The 21826-nt window shown below is 40.8% G+C and overlaps 1 protein-coding gene and 1 long non-coding RNA gene across 2 annotated transcripts; one reads left to right on the top strand and one right to left on the bottom strand.

Annotated features, from left to right (window-relative positions):
• The first annotated feature begins 1716 nt into the window (after nucleotides 1–1716).
• LOC5564074 (probable RNA-binding protein 19) lies at nucleotides 1717–20812 on the top strand. Its single transcript, XM_001648306.2, has 5 exons — nucleotides 1717–1860; nucleotides 1925–2920; nucleotides 13698–14241; nucleotides 19715–20360; nucleotides 20424–20812. Exons 1-5 carry the CDS (start codon nucleotides 1825–1827, stop codon nucleotides 20782–20784), a joined length of 2583 nt encoding a protein of 860 aa, XP_001648356.2. The 5' UTR covers nucleotides 1717–1824; the 3' UTR covers nucleotides 20785–20812.
• LOC110677199 lies at nucleotides 15466–16569 on the bottom strand. Its single transcript, XR_002501016.1, has 3 exons — nucleotides 16350–16569; nucleotides 15634–16291; nucleotides 15466–15575 (listed from the first exon to the last, which is right to left on the bottom strand). It is a non-coding gene; the product is annotated as an uncharacterized LOC110677199 (long non-coding RNA).
• Nucleotides 20813–21826: the final 1014 nt, after the last annotated feature.

Here is a 21826-nt window from a genome sequence, read left to right as displayed (position 1 = left end):
AAGTCATACGTATGTCACACAAGTGATTTGGTCTTCCCGTTTTTTCTTCGATTATGTGAAACGTATCTTGAAATACCGTCGTCTAATAGGAAGCCTTCCCTGGTGAGGCGAAATCAGCCGTTACCGTCGAAGTAATCGTAACATCATGCGACCTTACCCAAGGGCCAAGGTATCTTGATCCTACTTAGAACACCTAAAGTTTATGGAACGAGATGCAATCCAGAGAATTTTTTATAATAATATTCTCTGACGCAAACGAGAAGAAAATTACCGATGTCAATGTTTGCTGAGAATGTTTTCCTGTTATTTCAGTTCAATGGATTTTTATAGCATTATTCCAAATAGCAAGCTTGGCGCGCTTGGCGCACCTTGGCGCACTGATGGCACAGCATGAAAAAAATATGCGCCAACGAAGTGTGTAGAGTGACCACCCCCTTGGCTGTAATCGAAGTGTATTTTTTTAGCGAAGATTTTGAAGATGGCTTGTGGCGTGTAGACATGATCCCGTCGGTGCTTCTCCACCCTGATTGGTTTTGTTTCGTTTTGGATAAAAGTAATTCTGACAAATTAAGAAGACTACAAATGAACTTTAACACTTCACTTTTTGCAAAATTAAGAAGAAAAATCATACGATTGTGAGATTTGCATAATTTTTAATGCATTTTTTTTAAATTAAATACTTTTAAAAATGGAATTTATATTGAAAAACCTGTGTTAATTGTGAAAACCGCATTCGATGATAATTATTGTGCTATGCAGAAATATTCAAACAAAGCTTTCTCCATTTATTGTGTGATTTTAACAAAGACGAAAAGATGATGGGAACATTGCCATGCCGTTAAGTTCTATTGATATACGAAATCATTCAGAGGATGTCGATTCAAATTCCTAATAGAATCATTCAAGTTTTTTAAAGAAACGTTTTTAACACGGCGTTTAGACATATGAATGTATTTGGTGAGTTTGTTCCGATTAGACCACATATATTAATGCAATCTGGGCTCTTTCTGTATCATGGGGAAGGGCCATTTTATTTTCTCGTTTCAGAGAGCGAGTAATGGCGCTCAAACCAAAGCTTTTTAGCTAGGGCAGTAGGTGGAAATACCTGTGTCCCATCCCTGGAAGACGAACGCGCATGGAGTGACTTTAACTTTCTTAGCTGCGTCACTCCCAACGATGATGAAACCATTTCATTCACACTTACACCCAATTACAAAATATATACTAAACTACACCTACACTAAATTTCAATCCGGTCGCATCACTCGCTTATAGTGAATCCTAGACCATCACCTTTCCCTTCATCCAACTCCTTGACATCTATAAGGGCGTCGGTGAGTCGCTGGCCGCTCTTCAAGTAGGTGTCATATCATCATTTTCCTTTCCTTTCCTCGTAACGGAGAAGATGGGCGTGGCCGGCAATGGACATTATCATGTCTTTTCATTTCTGACTTCCGATTGGATAGCTATTCCATCCAAAATAGTTCTCCATGAGCAATTGGAATAAGAGTGGTAAAGTAACTAACATGACAGTTTTCAGTATGCAATCTACGAAATACTCCGTTACCACGCAACGCAACGCAACGCAACGTAGTCGCGAATTGACCACAGCTTGTTTTAGTGCTTAAGAGGACTTTGACCTTAAACATTTTCAGTTTTCTCCGGACCACCCTAAAACATCGCACGTCAAAACACGTAAACAAACTCACGTGCATTTCGGATGTAAATAAATATCACAGTCCAATCAGTTTCGGTGCGGTGCGAATGTGCAAAATTCGTTAAAGTTGTTCAAAATTTCTGTTTGATGCAAAGTTTTCATAAAAAATGTCTCGTATAATCATTAAAAACATCCCGAATGGGGTAAGTATCGTAAATACGTACGCAAATGATATTCGTTGTACTCTAACTCGATCGATTTAAACAGATTACAGAGTCCAAGCTGAGAGATCATTTCAGCCAATGTGGAATCGTGACGGATATCCAGTTGAAGTACACCCCGGAGGGTAAGTTCCGAAACTTTGGATTCATTGGATACGAAACGGAAGACCAAGCATCGAAAGCAATAAGCCACTTCAACAATACATTCCTGAGGACTTCGAAGATAAGTGTAGCTCCATGTGCTGCTCTGAATGAAGCTAAGAGCCTGAAAGTTTGGAGCAAGTACAGCAAGAGCAAACAGGATGTAAAGGATTTGCAGAAGCAACTGGAGGATGTGACTGTGAAACCGATCAAGAAGAAGGGAGAAACGGCTGACGACATCTTGCAGAAGCACAAAAATGATCCACTGTTTAAGGAGTTTGTGCAGGTGCAGAATAAGGCCGGTACTGCCGTTTGGGACAATCAGTTGCAACAAACCGACAGTGAAGGTTCTGGTAGTGAAGATGAACCAGAGGAGCAGGAACCGGAAAAGTCTGAAATCAAGAAAGAACCAAGCGTCGATAAGAAGAAGGAGCTCAAAGTGGCGAACCTATTCGTGGTCAAAATTCACAATATCCCATCGAAAACCAAACGGCAGGATTTGCTTCGATTTTTCAAACCGGTGAAACCGTACTCCATTCGGATCCCCCCGAAGCAAAAGGGCTTTGCTTATGTGGGTTATAAAACGGAAGGAGAGCTGAAGAAGGCACTACTAAAAGACAAAAGCTTTCTGGGTGGAAAACAGGTCAAGGTGGTTGATTTCACGGCTAAAGATCGACTTCGGTCCGAGGAGGAAAAGAGCCAGCTCAGCAAGAAGGAAAACCCCAAATGGATCCGGCAGAAGGAATCGGTATGCAGCGAGAGTATAATTGAGACGGGGAAGCTGTTCTTTCGAAACCTGGCCTATTCGGTCAAGGAGGACGATTTGAAGCAGCTTTTCGAAAAGTATGGACCAGTGGCGGAGATTGATTTGCCAATCGATTCTAATACCAGGAAGTTGAAGGTATGTATTGTTGAATTTCACACATTTGGCTTTGGCGCGGAGAAACAGGAAATTGCAGGGTCTTTTTTTCTGGGCTGGTAGCAGGTCTTTTTTAGATACTTAATCACTACACTCGATTCTGTTTTTGCACGGATTTTATTTACACGGCCGTGCAAAAAAAAGTTTCCATACATTTTTTTCGCCAAATCCTTATTTCTACATGAAACGCCGAGCAATGGTGTTACTTTGAACTGAAAACTTTTTTTTGCACGGTACGCATACCCCGTGCAAAAACAGAATCGGGTGTATTGCAATGCATGACTCTTTGTTTAAATTAAATGTGCGTCAAATTCTTTTTTTCTAAACTAAGAGTAACTTTTTCATAGTCAAAGTTCTAGAGATTCCAGAGAACCATCTAAGATACATATGCGATTATTCCATACTTCAAAAATTTCTTCTGAACTACCTCGAGGAATAGCTTCTTCTTCTTCTTCTAGCGATTTATTCAAAAAATTGTACTGGAATATTTTAGGGGCTGCTCCAACTCTACTAGCTACTTAAATAAATTGAACAAACATATGTTTTCACTATGCTCTGTTTTTGTTCAACTTATTTCTTATGAGACAGCATAGCTCTGGATTCAATATAGTGTTTGTCGTCTATATGGAAAATTACTTATTCTGAGTTTCGAACTCACGTCCTATTCGTTGAACTAAGTTGTTAAGTTGTTACTAAAATACTTGTCAACTTTGAATCCCCTTAATATAATCCGATATGTGGAAAACACTTAAAATGCTTCCAGTGGGCGGCTGTTCGCCCTTTGTAGGAAGCATCACACTAGACAACGGACTAGCATGCAACGCCCAGTGGAACAGTCGAATAACATTCCTCACGAGAAGTTTTTCGGCACATGGCGGGAATCGAACCTACACTCCTTAGTACAATGCGCCTAAATGCCTTGGTGACACTAACCGCACGGCTATGAAGCCCACTAAATTTAATGAAACTGTGTGGCTGACAGTTCGAATCTAGGAATGACACAGTCGATTTGACTCGAATCTGGAACCGTTTTCGTTCGAAAAGAGAGGGTTAAAAGAAATTTGTTCAGATTATTTTTACAAAAAAATCCTATTATTTCATCAATTATTTTGTTGAATAATTTTTCAAATAATAATTTCGAAAATTCATCTGGAATCCTCTTTCATATACCCTTTTTAAGGCATTAAAGCAGGAGTTTCTTCAGAGATTACTTTTGAATTCAAAACAAACGTACCTCAGAAACAGTTCCAATAGTTAAAAAAATGCTCTTATAATTGCTATTTCTTGCAAAATTTCGTGACAGAATCTCTGCAGGAATTTTCAAAGGAATCTTAGGATGCGTCTCTCGTTTAATTCTTAGATGAATTCTGGTTGAAAACCCAAACAAATCATTAACGAGTTTTTTTTTTTGGAATAAATCTTTAAAAAATCAACGGAAGATCTTGTATCTAGTCCCATGAAGAATTCCTGGAACAAAATAACAAGTAATTTCAAACAAGAATGTTCCGAGGTATTCCCTGAAGAAATCCCTAATTGAGTTTTTGCTACAGTCTCAAACTAGAAATGGTAGAAGTTCTAGAAAAGTCAATAAAAAGATCACCGGATTACTTGCAGGAGAAATTCATTCAGAACTTAATCTCTTTATGAAATTTCTGGAAGAATCTTTGGTAGTTCTTTGTTCAGGCATGTTGACTTTTAAGTTCCTATATTGTAGATAATCAGTTGCTACCAGCCCTAAGATTGAGGTTGCCATAGTTTAAGAGGTGGAACTTAAAACTGATGTTAGGAACCGTTTTTGTAGAATTGAGCAAAAAATACAATGAATACCTAATAGGGTATCCGTCCTATTATGGAGGACTTAAGCACGGTGTTGAAATTAAAATCGTATTGCAGTGTCCAAAATCTCAATATTATAGTATTTCGCAATGTTAAGGTGAAGCGGCGTGTAACTCAAAGAATCATTTGAATCATCATTGATGTAACAGTAGTAGTGTCGCCTTTCCATGTATATTTTCAAAACAAACAAACAAAAATTATAACATTGTGTTAAGCATATTTTTATGTAAACACATGGGAAATTTAGTAGATTGACGAGTATTGGAAATCAAAATCAACTGTTCAATCGTACATATCAAAAGAAAACATTACAATTTAATGAAGGGCAACGGAATTTCTCTGTTTTTTATTGGATTTATCGCATATTTTTGTTATGCATCGGTACGGTTTATATTTGCAAGGGATGACGGTGTTGCCAGGTTATTGGTGACAGATTTTTCTAGCAATTGTTATATGCTTGTTTTCGGAACATTTGCTGCATATTATAAAAACTTATCATTTTGCAAATAGTTTTCCATCACAAGATCATTGATTTAATAAAATTTTAATGGTTTTTGTGATCAATCCACATTAAATGCTATGATTTTACAGATAGCAACTCTGACATCACTGCGCTCAACGATCGCGATGATTGTGCACACACGATAGACGCGTCCCGACGCATCCCGACGCATCGCACTGTGGAGCATTTCAATTATTTTGGGTGGTCCAAATTGATAAACACTTGGTATGATTTTATGCTTCGTAGAGATGGTTTCTGTAATTCGAGAGAATCGAAAAACAAACAACGTATGAGTTTCAAGTTTCTATGCTTTGCTCGACCTTTCCGCACTGAAAATTAATACGACAGAAAAAAATTGGATATTTTAGACTATAAACACAGGCATGTCTCAGTGTGCGGTGGCGTCGTCGATTCGCAGCAAGTGAAAACCATCGCCATAATAGTTTTGAGTGATGCGGTTGATAAAACTTTATAAATATTTGATTCCCGTTTGAAATGTGTTCCTTTAAGGAAAGTGAATGAAAGATTTGTTTAGTGAAAGTGTAGTGAACGCAATATGATATCCAAAACACAAATGCTTGCCGCTGAATTACAATCGAAAAGGTAAGCACCTTCTATTTACAAGTGTAGTTGTGTGAGGCAATGAAATGCGGCATGAAATCGGAGATTTTTTTTGAGAATATAAATCTCATGTATACTGTCGCTAAATTGATAATGCTGTATCTGAAAGTGTTGATTTAATATTGAAATACGACCTGAAGCATTTTTCTTCGCATAAATTATCCATTAAATCAGGTGATAAGCAGTTATATATCATCGATGTTGCAAATACCAATACTATCATAACAATATGTTAATGATTTTGGAAGAAGCTATTTTGTGATGACACACCAAAAGGCCTTAAGTGTTAAAACTATCCTCTATCTGGAGTATAGTGAAGTAAAAAAGTAATTTTTGGAATCATACATACATTTTTTGACATAAATCTGAAGCTCTTACTCTGTCCTATTATTGCGGTATTTTGTCCTATTATTGCGGTAGTGCCGTCCTATTATTGCGGTATACCAAAAATCAAAGATTTTATTACATTCAATATACATTCAATACCACACAATGTTCGAGCATTGAAATTATGCTTTCTCCATGTTAATGACACTGCACGGTACTGTCAGTTTGTGTGACTTTGGACATATATATGAGGAAAACTAAATCATAACTTTATGTCACGATTCAAAAACAAATCAACAGAATCGAATGATTTTCTGTCGGTTTCGTCTCCTCTTTCGTCGTAGGTGGACAATGTTAAAGTGAATAGACAAGGTTCTTCCATCTGAGACCACTAGTCGCTATATAAGAAATTAATTCGTTTATGCAAGTATAACCTACAATTTTGATGCTTTTAAAAATATTTTCCATTAGCAACACAATTTTAAAAGATTGCTTCCTTGCGACCATCTTATATCTTAGTTTTTCAACGTAAGTATTTTTGGCATGTGTTCCGATTTTCAGTCAGTTTACGTGATTTTTTGGTAAAGCATTGTGTTTATTTGCAAAATATTTGTAAATAAGAGGAATTACAGGGAAAAAATAAACATAAACCTTTTGTTTGACTAAATAAATATATGAATAACTCAAAATGATGTCCCTAATTAGTATCCTAATAATATAATTAATGTTTCCAGCAATAACATTTAAAATAACTATTGAAATATCGAATTTTTGAAACAGATTTACAGAAACCGCAATAATAGGCAAAAAGCTATTTTCATTGTCCTATTATTGCGGCATATGCTTTTTCTCAAAAATAAAGAATTTGTGCCTTCCGATAAGCCGAGCGGACTGTATATTTTTAAGGAAACTCGAAATCGAAAATAAAACGCGTCCGATTCTAACGAGTTCAACAATTACTTTAACTTTATTCATGAAAGATACATGTGTGTATGTGAAAGGTTTATCTTCCGGTCTTCCTGTTAAAGTTGGATTCTGCAGTAGCAATTTCTCGCGTAACATCCTCTCGGCCTTGAAACCTGTTTCAATGTTACTGGCCATCTAGAGGCAACAGACATACCTCCGTTATAGCCCGCTTATATTCACCCTTCGAAGTCCTTACGGTGACGACACGTGTTACTCCGTCCTTCCCCGGATGTAATTCGGTTACCCGGCCGAGCGGCCACTGGAAAGGAGGCGCACCTTGGTCGATCATCAGCACCAAAGCTCCTTCAGTGATGTTAATGGTCTTCGTCCACTTTGACCTGTTCTGTAATTCAGGTAAGTACTCGGCTGTCCATCTTCGCCAGAAGTGTTGGAAGATGGTCTGAACTAATTGCCATCGCGAAAGTGTGCTCATCTTCAGATTCAAGTAGGATGGCTCACTGATAGCCTGCATCTCCCGCCCTATCAGGAAGTGTGCAGGTGTAACCGCAGTAAAGTCACAGGGATCATCAGAGGACGGTACCAATGGTCGGGAGTTTAATACCGCTTCAATTTGGGTCAACGTAGTGTAGAGTTCCTCGTACGACAGCTTATAACCACCAACAATCCTTGTCAGATGGTGTTTCACTTGTTTAACCCCAGCCTCCCATATGCCACCGAAATGGGGGCTCCGAGGTGGTATGAAGGTCCACTCGATTCCTTGAGTCGTGCAAAAATCCGTTATCTTCTTCGCTTGCTGTTGATCTTCGAAAAGACGCGCTAGCTCTTCAAGCTCATTCTGTGCCCCGACAAAATTTGTGGCATTGTCGGAAAACATCTTACATGGCAGCCCTCGACGACTTGTGAACCGTCGCAGCGCAGCCAAGAAAGCATTCGTTGTCAAGTCAGATACAAGTTCCACATGAATTGCACGAGTCAGCATGCAGACAAACAGACTGACATAGGCCTTCGTGACTAACGGCCTTCGACCTGCTGTTGACGATTTAATCATAAAGGGACCGGCAAAATCCACACCGGTAAAGGCAAACGTCGGCGCTGGTTGGACTCGGTATGAAGGTAAGTCTCCCATAAGCTGAGATGTCTTCAGTGGATTCGCGCTAAAACAGGTGATGCAGCTAGCTATAACCTTGCGTATAGTTGACTTCACTCTCAACGGCCAAAACCTTTGACGAACCATCACAAGAAGACTCTTCTGTCCAATGTGCAAATTTGACCGATGCATACTTCTCACAACTGCCATCGAAAACGGATGTCCAGCAGGCAAAAGCATCTGATGTCGACTATCGTAGGGTACCAAAGCACGTTTGATTCTACCGCCCACGCGCAGGATACCATCTTGCAAATCGATGAACGGTTTCAAGCCACACAAACGGTGTTTCGATTGGCCTCCTTCAGCAATAATTCGTATCTCATGATGAAACGTCTCCTTCTGCACGCACCGCACTATCACCAACAGCGCAGTTCTTAATTCCGGAACAGTTAATGGCCCGCTGATAATCGTCTGCATCTTGCTGGCAAGGTACCTGGCAAACCGAACGAAGTAGGCCATTGATCGAAGCATTTTGTCATAATCGTTCACTCTGTCAAACATCATCAATCTGCGTAATGAAGAAGTAACTGCCAGCGAAACACCAGTTCTCATCTCGGGCAAGTTTTCTTCCACTAACGGTTCGAGCTGTACTTCTTCAATCGTTGCCGCCTTAAGCATGGGTGGACCGCTCTACCACATCTCGTTGTCTATCAGCTTCCGAGGAAATTCACCACGTGAAATCACGTCAGCTGGATTCTCGTGGCTGGGAACGTATCGCCAAGTATACGCGCCAGTAATTCGTTGGATTTCGCTCACGCGGTTGGAGACATACAGTTGCAGCATTCTAGGTGGTTTCCTAATCCAACTGTAGACAATCTGCGAGTCGGTCCACAGGATCACTGATTCAAAACCAATATCGATCGCAGCAATCGTCTTTTCGAGTAGCCTTGACAGAAGGACAGCACCTAACAACTCGGCGCGAGGAGTAGTGATCGGCTTGCACTTGTTCATTTTCTTCGGAAGGATTCTGGATTTGCTGCAGACTAGTCGGATAGTAACAGAGCCATCATTTTGTACGACACGAGTATAGATACATGCCCCATAAGCTTCGTCTGAGGCGTCGGAGAAGCCATGCAACTGGACTGATACTGTATCACCTGTCGAAATCCATCTGGGCACACGAAGGTTGTTCAGGCACGTCAATTCTTCACGAAAGCACCGCCATTTGTGGATGATACTCTGTGGGACGGGGTCATCCCAATCCACTTGGAGAACACTGACCTCCCGTAGAATCAATTTGGCTGCGGTTATTACTGGACCAACCAAACCAAGCAAATCGTATATTTTCGCAACTTCGCTGAGAATTTTTCTTTTCGTTGTAGCTTCCGGGTTGCCAGGAACAACAGAGAACGAAAACCAATCTTCACGAGGATTCCAAACGACGCCCAATGTCTTGATGATATTCGAGCTTGTATCGCCCAGTTCGAAATCAGTGCCATGGAACTCCTTCTCGACATGTTGCAATATTTCCGGTCGATTGACACACCATTTGTGCGTTCCAAAGCAACCTTTCTGCAATAATTCGCTTACTTCTTTCTGCAGAGCGCACGCATCCTGGATTCTATGCGCACCTCCAATAACGTCGTCCATATAAGTGCTCTTTTTTATTACCCTTGCCGCTTGAGGGTATTCGTGTTGATGATCTTCGGAAACCTGGCGGAGTGCCATGGTAGCTTGGAATGCAGACGATGCCAGACCATAGGTGACCGTCAAAAGCTCATACACCATTAGAGGCTCGTTCCGATCGTAGCGCCAAACTATTCTTTGAAACGCTGTGTCCGGGGGAAGGACACCAACTTGTCGAAACATTTTGATGACGTCTACTGTGAACACGTACCTGTAGCCACGGTAGTTCAGCAAAATCGAAAACAAATCGTTCTGTATGTTCGGTCCTGACATCAGCGCATCGTTGATTGCCACTCCTGATGAGGACGTTGCAGAGCCGTCGAAAACGACCCTCAATTTTGTCGACGTACTGGAAGGTTTTACTACACAGTGATGTGGTATGTAGTAAGCGGAACCTGGCTCTTCATTCTCGTCAACCGCAATGGCTCTCATATGCCCGAGGGACTCGTACTCTCGCATAAAGCTGGCATACTGTAGTTTGATATCTGGTTGCCTATCGAGCCGTCGCTCCAATGACAGGAATCGTTTCGTCGCCATTTCTCGGGAATCACCAAGCCCGTTTTTCCTGTCGTTGAACGGATGGCGTACGAAGTACCTTCCTTGCTGATCTCTCTGGTAAGTGTCACGAAAATGCTCCAAGCAAATATCATCCACTACCTTGTTCGGATGCTGGATCTGATCACAGGCCTCTAGTTTGTAGAAGCTTCGAAGAAGTTCGCTCAAGTCTTCAAGAGCGGTTTGGCAGAATGATCGAGCAATTACTGGCGCATCGGACGAAACTACACCACCAGCAACCCAACCAAACTTGGTGTCAGTAAGCACTGGCTGGTTCGATCCAAGCTTCAATTGGCCAGTTTTCACGATGTTCCAGAATATTTCGGCACCAACGAGCATGTCGATGCGTCCTCGCCGATTGAACTCCGGGTCAGCTAGCTTGACGTCAGCTGGAATAGACCACTCTGATGCATTGAATGATCTCTCTGGAAGGTCACCAGTAATCTTCGGCGCTACAAGAAATTGTAGCTCAGCGGAGAAATCTTCGACGCAGGATTCGATTGTAATGCGTACCATGCGACGGATCCTCGTGTTCGTCCCGTTGAGACCACTGACCGTGTAGTCTACGGGTTCTTTCTTCATGCAAACCAAGTTAGCGAAACGTTCAGTAACGAAGTGTTCTGTTGACGTGGAATCCAACAGCACCCGGCAGAGGTAAACAGCAAAGTTGGAACCGCGCACGTTCACGATTGCAGTGGAGAGCAATGTTTGCTTCGTTTGACTTCCAACACTAACGCTGAGGGTTGTGCCAGTGCCGGATCGAGGAGGATCGACTTGGGTGCTAACTTCAGATTCCTTGCGAGAGACTCTTGCTTCTTCGTGGACGGCATTCTGATTGACAGCGGTAATCGAATCGGGTGATCTGGAGCTAGAAACTTCGTTGGCATGAAGTGATGTATGGTGACGCTTGCTACACTCCCGGTAACTATGCGACGAAGTGCATCCGTTCGTGCGGTGGCCTTTTTGCAGGCAGTTAAAGCAGCATCCTGTTTTCTTCAGCGTGTTATATTTTTCACTCACGTTCATCTTCTTAAAGCTTTCGCATTTCCATAGTTCATGAGCATTTTTGCATACAGCACACTTTAGTTCACTTTTCGTATCATATTTCAGTTCACTTGTATTTATCAGCGTATGAGCTTTTGTCACCGCTTTCGGTTTCACACTTTCCACTTTCATGTTCGTTTCAATCTTTTCAGTCACTTTACACTGTTCTTGCAGGAACTCCATCGTATTCTTGTAGCTGGGCAGGATTCCCGGTTTCTGCCGTATCTCCCACGCGACTCTTGTTGCTTTGTCCATCCGCGATGAGATGTTGTTGATAACCATTTGCTCGCCGAGGCCTTGCAGCAGGAGGTCAAGATTCTTCAAGGCTTCGATGTTTTTGCTGCTCACGTCGAGCAACTTTCGAAGATTTGCCGAACTGTCCTTAGTGATCTTCGGCAAATTGAACAAACACTCGATGTGCTTGTCAATGATAAGCCTCCTGTCTTCGAATCTATCAGTCAGGAATTGCCAGGCAGCATTGTAATCATTGTTGTTTACAATGTCCTGGTCAATGATTCCTGCTACCGGCCCAACTAATGAATTACGCAGATGGTAAAGTTTGATGGCCGGGTCTTCGTGTGTATATCGATTCATGATGGTAGTAAACATGGATTTAAACGAAAACCATCGTTCATACGACCCGTCGAAGGTCGGCAACGGCGCTTGCAATGGCGGAAGGTAGGAAAGAGTTGATCCGGGTGTCATCGACGACGTTGTTGCTGATACGACAACTTCTTTCTTCTCCATCTGATTAGTTGCCGCTTCTATCAGCATACTCAACCGGATCGCCAAATTCGCATACATCGTCTCGAACTCGACGTATTTCGCTTCCTGTTCGGCTCGTCGCTCCTCAGAGAGGGGCAGGGCATGAATCATGTTTTGGAACTCATTGTATTCGCGATACGACTGTTCGACTGTTTTCTGATGCAACCGAAGGAAATGCAAATTCATAATGTTCGGGTTCGGGTCATCTTCACTATGTTCAATGGCACTTCTCACACGTGTAAGTTTGCCCTTCACTGCCCCTCTCTGATGAGAGAGAGTCTTCAGCTGTTCTTCCATTCTGGCGTTATCCTGTTTCGCCTTTTGCTGGGATTTCTGTTCGGCGATCGTTTTCGATGGTGTTGACATGACACCACAGAGAAACAGACGTAACACTTAGAACAAATCGCGATAAAAATCATAGTCGCGAAAACATGTACGCCCAATGCTAAAAACACTGTAGGTGGCCGATGGACCAACAGGTGGCGGTAGTGTGTAAACGTCAAACACGAACAAAAACGACGCGAGCGCTGCGGGTGGTCGATTGACCACCTACCATATATTCGAATCGAACGTTAGAAAGTTGGTCGATGGACAGCAGTGAGAGTGTGACGTCTGTTTGTCTGTGATGACACGACACGATCACTTCACTATTCTCGAACGACGGCCATTTGCAATTTTCGTGGCGTGTCGCTGCACCCGACCAGCAAATCTGGTGAATGCTCGAAATCAACGATTTTTCGCGGAAAAAACACTCGCGTCGACGTTTTTCCACTACTTTTCTATTTATTTGGCCTGAAGGACCAATGTGCCTTCCGATAAGCCGAGCGGACTGTATATTTTTAAGGAAACTCGAAATCGAAAATAAAACGCGTCCGATTCTAACGAGTTCAACAATTACTTTAACTTTATTCATGAAAGATACATGTGTGTATGTGAAAGGTTTATCTTCCGGTCTTCCTGTTAAAGTTGGATTCTGCAGTAGCAATTTCTCGCGTAACAGAATTTTTATTTAAAATTCAATATCTATCATGTAACTACATCTATACTGAACTGATATACCCGCTACATATAATTGTTTTGGTTCTAAACTTAAAAATTGAAGCTTATGAAAACCCACCCGTAGATAGAGAGACTGGTTAAAAATATAGGCTTTTCTTGATGCATCATTTAAAACTGTTCTTACAACGATCAAAATCGTTTAATTTTTAAAGCATTCATCTGGTACAGCTTGGGAATACTATAAGCTTTCATCATCATCAATAATATCCATAGAAAGAAGAGTTTTCGATTAATAATGAGGGTTTAATTCTTATACCGCAATAATAGGGAATACCGCAATAATGGGAAAATTACCCTACCTATTGTTTTAAAAGTAAAATTAACGGAATGATTATTTTTCATAATTGCAGGGCTTTGGTATGGTTACTTTCCTCATGCCAGAGCATGCTGTTCAGGCGTACAGTGAGTTGAACGGTACCTTCTTCCACGGACGAATGTTCCATCTACTGCCTGCCAAAGTTGATGAGACCAAACAAGAGGTGGACGAGGACGACGCGAGTCTAAACTTCAAACAGAAAAAGGAACTAAAACTGAAGAAAACGGCACAGTCGTCGCATAATTGGAACACCCTGTTCATGGGGGAGAATGCCATTGCAGAAGTTGTCGCGAAAAAGTACGGCAAAACCAAGGAGGAAGTGCTGAGCACCGAAGGAACGACCAGTGCTGCGGTTCGGCTGGCGCTCGGGGAAACCGAAATCGTTTCCGAGATGCGACAGTTCCTGGTAGATAATGGCATTCATTTGGATGCGTTCAATGGGGTTCCCAAGGCCAGATCCAATACGACGATCATAGCAAAGAATTTGCCAGCCGCTACGGAATTGAACGAGCTGAAGGAACGTTTCGACAAATTCGGACTGCTAGGAAGAGTGATACTTCCGCCTAGTGGTGTGTCAGGTATGTACACGGGTAATATTTCACTGTAATTTATAGGATTGTTTAAGACAAAAGTTTATAAAACTATAAACATTTAAATGATTCATTGCTAGTGATCACAACACTTCACTCTTTATAAGTGAACTTAAAATTGTGAAAGGAATTTCTGGAGGAATCTCTTAAGGAATTCCTGGAGGAATCTCTTGAAGAATTCCTGGAGGAATCTCTTAAAGAATTCCTGCAGGAATTTCTGGAAGAATCCCTGAAGGAATTCCTGGAGAAATCTCCTGAGGAATCCCTGCAGGAATTCCCGGAAGAATCCCTGAAGGAATTCCTGGTAGAATCCCTGCAATAATAAATCCGTAAAGAAATTCCTGAAGAAATTACTGGAGGAATCTTTGAAGGAATTCCTGGAGAAATCCCTTGAGTTACCTCTATAGGAATTCTTGGAGGAATCTCTATAGAATTCTTGGTGTAATTCTTGGGAGAATCCTTGGAAAATTGATGGATAGATCCCAAAAGGTACTCCTGGAGAAATTCTTAGAGAAATTAATGGAGAAATTACTGGAGCAATCCCTGGACGAACACTTGAACGAGTCCCTGGGGGAGCCATTGGAGGAATCCCTGAAGGAATCCTTGCAGGAATTTCTCGAAGAATCCATGAAGGAATGCCTGGAGAAATCACTGACGTAATTATTAGAGGAATCTCTGAAGCAATTCCTGGTGGAATACTTGAAGAAATTTCTCGAAGATTCCCTGAAGAAATCGGTTTAGAAATTCCTGGAGGAATTTCTGAAGAATCTACTGGAGGAATCTTTGAAGGAATTCCTGCAGGAATCCAGAAACACCCCTGGAGGAATTCCTGGACGAATCCGTCGAGGAATCTCTATAGAATTCCTTGGTGCAATTCTTAGGAGATTCCTTGGAAAAATTTCTGGAGAAATCGCTAGAGGTACTCCTGGAAGAATTAATGAAAAAAGACTGGAGCAATCCCTGGACGAGTCTCTGGAGGAGCCCTTGAAGAAATTCTTAAATGAATTCCCGAAGGAATCTCTTAAGGAATCCCTGCAGGAATTCTTGGAAGAATCCCTGAAGTAATTATTAGAGGAATCCATGAAGGAATTCCTTGTTGAATATCTGAAAAAAAAAAATTCTCGAAGAATCCCTGAAAAAATCCGTAAAGAAATTCCGGAAGGAATTCCTGGAGGAATTTCTGAAGAAATTACTGGAGGAATCTTTGAATGAAATGCTGGAGGAATTCTTTGAGATATCTGTTGAAAACACTAGCGAGGGGCACCGATCTTTTAGCAAGGCAATGAAACACGAAATCAATTCGGTTAGCCTATGCTGTAAAGCTGTAATATATTTTCTTATTAGTCATATTTTACAAGTAATAATTGCTAAAATACTCACAACTTCGGTGTTTACAAATGGGAACAAAAAAATAGTTCCTTTGCGCCCGTGCTGCATCTTTGTTTTCATTACTTTTACATTGATCTATTTTGACAGCACGGGTGCAAAACAGAAACCGAAGAATGGCATACACGACATATAAAGTCCGACAATGTACAGGGGTTCACAAAACTTTTCTTACGTAACACTCCCCCCCGTAACACTTCGGGTCAGATTTATGCCGAAGTTTTACCTCCTTTGTCGAGACGATAAGACGAATTCACGTGAGAACTGTAGGTTAAACATAAACTAAATTGAACGAACTACATTATTCCGAAATTTTGCACTTATTGTGAAAACCTTTAGGACATGCATTAGCGATAGTCCGCTTACGACCCTACGGTGCAGTTATGTTTGCTTGTAAAACGGTCTACAGCGGCTATCTTCGCGTCGTCCAGCTTTCAATGGAAGCACCACTCCGATGTATGCGTCTACGTTGTCCTTTAGCATCGTGGAAACCATTCTCCAGGAATTCCGATCTCCTTATTGAGGTTATCTTCGGCAAGATAATGAAGAACTTTCGAAGTTCTTTACAGTGTTGAAAACACTAGCGAGGGGCACCGATCTTTTAGCAAGGCAATGAAACACGAAATCAATTCGGTTAGCCTATGCTGTAAAGCTGTAATATATTTTCTTATTAGTCATATTTTACAAGTAATAATTGCTAAAATACTCACAACTTCGGTGTTTACAAATGGGAACAAAAAAATAGTTCCTTTGCGCCCGTGCTGCATCTTTGTTTTCATTACTTTTACATTGATCTATTTTGACAGCACGGGTGCAAAACAGAAACCGAAGAATGACATACACGACATATAAAGTCCGACAATGTACAGGGGTTCACAAAACTTTTCTTACGTAACAATATCCATTGAGGAATTTCTGAAAGAATCCCTGAAGGAGTTCTTGGAAGAATCCCGTCGATGAATCTCTATACAATTCCTTGGTGTATACCAGGAATTTCTGGTATACCCTTGGAGGAATTGCTGGAAAAGCCCCTGTAGGTATTCCTGGAATAATTTCTGGAATATTTAATGGAGAAATATATGGAACAATCCCTAAAGGAATTTGTTGACAAATCTCTGGAGGAATTCCTAGAGAAATCTCTGAAGTAATTCTTCAAGGAATCTCTGATGTAATTCATGGAGGAATTCATGAAGGAATTCCTGGAGAAATTTCTGAAGAAATTCCTGGAGGAATTCCTGAAGAAATTCGCGGAGGAACATCTGAAAAAATCCCTGAAGAAATTCTTGGATGAATCTCTTGAAAAAGTATTGGAGATATCCCTGGAGGGATCTCTGAAGGAGCACCCCTGAAGAAATACCTGGAGGAATCCCTTAAGAAATTCCTGGAGAAGTTCCTAAAAAAAATCCTGGAAAAATCTCTGAGGAGAAATTTATTAAGAAATTCCTGAAGGAATACCTCATGGAACTCGTGTGAGAATCACTTGAGGAATTTCTGGAAGAATTCCTGAAGGAGTTCCTAGAGGAATTGCTGGAGGAGTTTCTGGAAGAATCCCTCGAAAAAAAAAAATCCTGGATGAATCCGTAGAGGAACTCCTGGACTTATTCCTGGACAAATCCGTTGAGGAATCTCTATACAATTCCTTGGTGTAATTCCTGGGAGAATCCTTGTAAGAATTGCTGGAGAAATCCATGGAGATATTCCTCAAGGATTTAATAGAGCATTTCCTGGTTAAATTCGTAGTCGAATCTCTGGAGGAGTCCTTGGAGGAATCCTTGAAGGAATTCCCGGAGGAATCCCTGGAGGAGTTCTTGAAGAATATCCTAAAGAAATTTCTGTAGGAATTCCTGGAATAATCACTGGAGGAATGAATACTTGAACGCATTTCTAGAGGAATTATTCAGGAATCTCTGAAGGCCTTACTGGAGAAATTCCTGAAGAAATTCCTGGAAAAATCTGTGAAGGAATTATCGGAGGTATCCCTGGAAGAATTCCTAAAGGAATTCACGGATGGATCTCTGAAGATATTCCAGGAGGAATCTATGAAGAAATGTTCGGAGGAATCCCTGAACAAATTCTTCAAGACATTTTTGTAGAAATCTAAAGAAATTCCTGGAGGGATCTCTGAAAGAATTTCTGGAGGATTTTTTTGAAGAACTCCTGGAGGAATCTCTGAAGGAATTCTTGGAGCGATCCCTGAAGGAAGTTCTAGACGAATTGCTGATAGAATTTCTGGAGGAATCTCTGAAGAAATTCCTGGAGGAATCCCTGAACGAATTTTTGAAGAAATTCATGTAAAAAAAAACTCCTGGAGGGAACTCCGAAGGAATTTAAAGAGGGATCCCTGAAGGAACTCCTGGAGGAATCCCTGAAGAAATGCCTGGCGCAATTATTGAAGGAATTCCCGGAAGAGTCCCTGGAAGTATCCCTGGAGGAAATCCAGAGGAAATCCCTGGAGTAATTCCTGGTGGAATTTATAGAGGAGGATTTCCAATTAAATCTCTTGGAGAAATTCCTAGTGGAATTCTTGTAGATGTTCTTGGTGGGATTCTTACAGAAATTCTTGGACGTATTCCTTGTGATATTGCTATAGGAACTCCTAGAGGGATTTCTAGTGGAATACTTGGAAAACATACTGGTGAAATTTCTAGTGGAGCACCCGGTGGAATCCTTGGAGGAGTTCTTCTTTCTGGCGTTACGTCCCCACTGGGACAGAGCCTGCTTCTTAGCTTAGTGTTCTTATGAGCACTTCCACAGTTATTAACTGAGAGCTTACTATGCCAATGACCATTTTTGCATGCGTATATCGTGTGACAGGTACGAAGATACTCTATGCCCTGGGAAGTCGAGAAAATTTCCAACCCGAAAAGATCCTCGACTGGTGGGATTCGAACCCACGACCCTCAGCTTGGTCTTGCTGAATGGCTGCGTGTTTACCGCTACGGCTATCTGGGCCCCTTGAAATCCTTGGAGGAGTATTTTAAGGAATTTGTGAAGATTTTTTGGACGAATCTTTGAAGTAGTTCCTGGAGAAATCCTTGGAAGAATGCTGTTACTTTTGAAATTTCTATTTGAATTGCGTTTTTTGAACAAATCAAGCCAAACTTTTCAATCCGACGTATCTGCAAAAATAAACAAATCGAGATTTGCTTTGCATGGGCTTGACAAACGCATAATCTACCTATTGTGTCTATAAAAGTATTCCTACATCCATTTTTTGATTTTTAGAAATAAATTAAAATTATGCCCTATGTGCACTTTACTCAGTGTTTTTAATTTGGCTACATACACCCTTCGTTTGCAAAGCGACTCAACTGTCAACATTTTTCATGCTAGCACATACACCGTACATATGCTCATAGTAAAGCGACCTATATGTAGAATCAAAACATAAAATTTCGAACACCAGATACGTCATACTGTTTCCAAATCACTAAACATGTTGGAAATCGAGATAATTGGATTTCCACAGTTGAGCGAGCTGACGGGTCGGCAAACTGATGTGGAACATCATCAGTATTCGGTTTAAGACAATATTTCTCACCAAATTTCGCACAAGAACTGTTCTCCTCCTGCTTTTGTTATTTACGGCTCCGTCCGGTGCTCCTCTTAGTCGAGTTGAAATTGGAAACATTCGGAAACTAATATTCGTTGTCGTTGAAAGTTGAAACTGACGAATTGACTAAGTTTAATAAGTTTTATGGGAATTTGCAAACCGGTGTATGTGCAACTTCAAAACAATACTGGTGTATATGACGTGACGGATGTGCAAAACGAACTGTCAAACCGACGTATCAAGCAAGGTGTATGTATCAATCAAGTCAAGGTATGGTATCTAATTTTACCTGTTTTTCAATTAAATTCAAAACAAATCGGATTTGTTTAATAGTGGTTAGAAACAGTGTTCTTTTTTTCAACTTATAGTAGACATCGCAATAGAAAAAATGCAAAACATTTTAAACAGGATTTAAAATGCTTTACAATATTTTGCATCGCATTTTTCTCGAAACCATCCTAGTGTTAGATACGCCGATTTGAAAAATCATGCTTGAAATATCAATTTTGTTGTCATTTTCAGCGGTTATCGAATTCCTGGATCCCAGTGAGGCTAAGAAGGCGTTCAAAAAGTTGGCCTATTCACGCTTCAAGTCGCTTCCCCTCTATCTCGAGTGGGCTCCAGAGAACATATTTGCCAAGCCGAACACATCGGTGAAGGAAGATACTGAAGGTGAAAGTACGAAAATCAAAAAGCCAAAGGCACCACCTAAAGACGAGCAGGAGCTCAAGGAACCAATGCCAGAACCCGTGGAACCTGAGAAAGATGAATACTCTGACCTATCGCCAGAGGAAGGCACAACCTTGTTCCTCAAAAACCTAAGTTTCCAAACGAATGAGGAAAGTATTCGTAAGACTTTTAGGAACATGGGCCCGATCCATTCAGTGCAAGTTGTTCGCAGGAAGGACGGCGGGAAGAACGAAAGTCGTGGGTATGGGTTCATTCAGTTCAAACTCCGCAAGTCAGCTGATTCGGCTTTGAAGAATTTGCAATCAGTTCACATAGATGGAAGGAAGGTTGAGCTTTCCCGAAGTGATAGGACACTTAACACTGAAGCTGACACACATGGTAGGAAAGCAAGTAAACTGAAGAAACAGACCGGCACCAAAATTCTGGTCAGGAACGTTCCGTTCCAAGCAAATGCTAAGGAAATTCGGGACTTATTCAAGTAAGTAATGAGTAAATAAGTAAGAGATTCTAGACAAATGTACCAAAATCTATATTTTTACAGAGTTTTCGGAGAGCTTAAATCGGTGCGCTTGCCGCGGAAGATGGTATCCAGCGCGGATGAGAGCCACAGAGGGTTCTGTTTCGTGGATTTCGTTACGGAAAATGATGCCAAGCAAGCATTCGAAGCGCTGTGCCAAAGTACCCATTTGTACGGTCGAAGGCTTGTGCTCGAATGGGCGGAAGCTGACGATGGTGTCGAGGAGTTGCGTAAACGGACGGCAGAGAAATTTGCTGGAACCAGTGGATCGAGTGATGCAAAACGAAGTCGCAAAGGTGTTTTCGATTCTTCGCAAATGGGAACGCACGATGCGGATCGGGCGGAAGATGTGGATGAGAGTGGCGATGAAGAAGGCGGATTTTGATTTACAATAAAGTGTTATACAATTGTAATTTATTTTTTCAAAAATTGTATCCTCCATGAAAGAAAATGCTCACAGGCATTTCCGTTACTTTTGTAATTTTTCCATATGAAGGGTTAGGGTGCGGCTTAGTTTTTTAGAAAACTCTCAAAACTGAAAATTCGTGTGCTTTTCTGTGTTTAAATCGGGAGCGGGCCATTTGGCATAAGGTCATTTGGCATAACGCCATTTGGCATAAAGGACATTTGGCATAACGGTCATTTGGCATAACGGACATTTGGCATAATTTTTAACTAAATGAAAGATGAGGGTCATTTGGCATAACGGACATTTGGCATAATTTCAATATATTTTCTGTACATACTTAAATTGAAGATTTTAGCATTTTATTACTGTTTTATTTTAGTAACAGCTGAATCTGTTCTATAATAATTTATTTATTCTCTTCTCTGGCAAGCCGCCGAAGAAGCCAATAAGTGCGATATGAATCCATCAGAAGAATCCGGTTAAATCATACCACCGAATTCAATCGGACTGTAAACTTTGTAGATGTATTTTATACGACTTATGTTGACTTACAATCCGGTGATATCGCTTACTAATAGACGAAATACCGATAAAGAAAAAGATGGTGAATTTCTTTCAGAAGCTTCCAAGTTAATCAAAAACAACTAAAAAACGATGCACTTTTTCTTTCTATATAAATACACGTTTTATATTTGATTTTATATGCTCTGTAAGAGCTCTAAGAGAATGATAAAATCAACCCGTTAAACACATCTATTTAACATGGTGAGAGTTAACGTGAACTATATCATTAGAATTCATTAGAAAAGAATCGTAGGATGCTAGAAATTTAGAACATATTTGATTATTGAGTTAATTCCTGCAGGACAAAACGCAAATTCTTTTATCTATTAGGGCAGATTGCCAACTATTGCACAGACTAAAAACGTGCCAATTATTGAACAACCCGTGTATTCCTTATGGATGTGCAATAATTGGAGTGTTTTTAGTCTATGCTATATTTTGCTATTTATCCTAA

This window comes from Aedes aegypti, chromosome 1 (genome assembly GCF_002204515.2).
Source record: "Aedes aegypti strain LVP_AGWG chromosome 1, AaegL5.0 Primary Assembly, whole genome shotgun sequence".
NCBI classification, from domain to species: domain Eukaryota; kingdom Metazoa; phylum Arthropoda; class Insecta; order Diptera; family Culicidae; genus Aedes; species Aedes aegypti.
This window is presented reverse-complemented; position numbering and strand designations above follow the sequence as displayed.

Excerpts from the sequence above, each read along its gene's own strand:
- LOC5564074 (XM_001648306.2), top strand. The coding sequence starts at position 1,825 with ATGTCTCGTATAATCATTAAAAACATCCCGAATGGG. Across the intron at positions 1,861-1,924 it reads TTAAAAACATCCCGAATGGG|ATTACAGAGTCCAAGCTGAG; the intron begins GTAAGTATCGTA and ends CGATTTAAACAG. Across the intron at positions 14,242-19,714 it reads TCCGCCTAGTGGTGTGTCAG|CGGTTATCGAATTCCTGGAT; the intron begins GTATGTACACGG and ends TGTCATTTTCAG.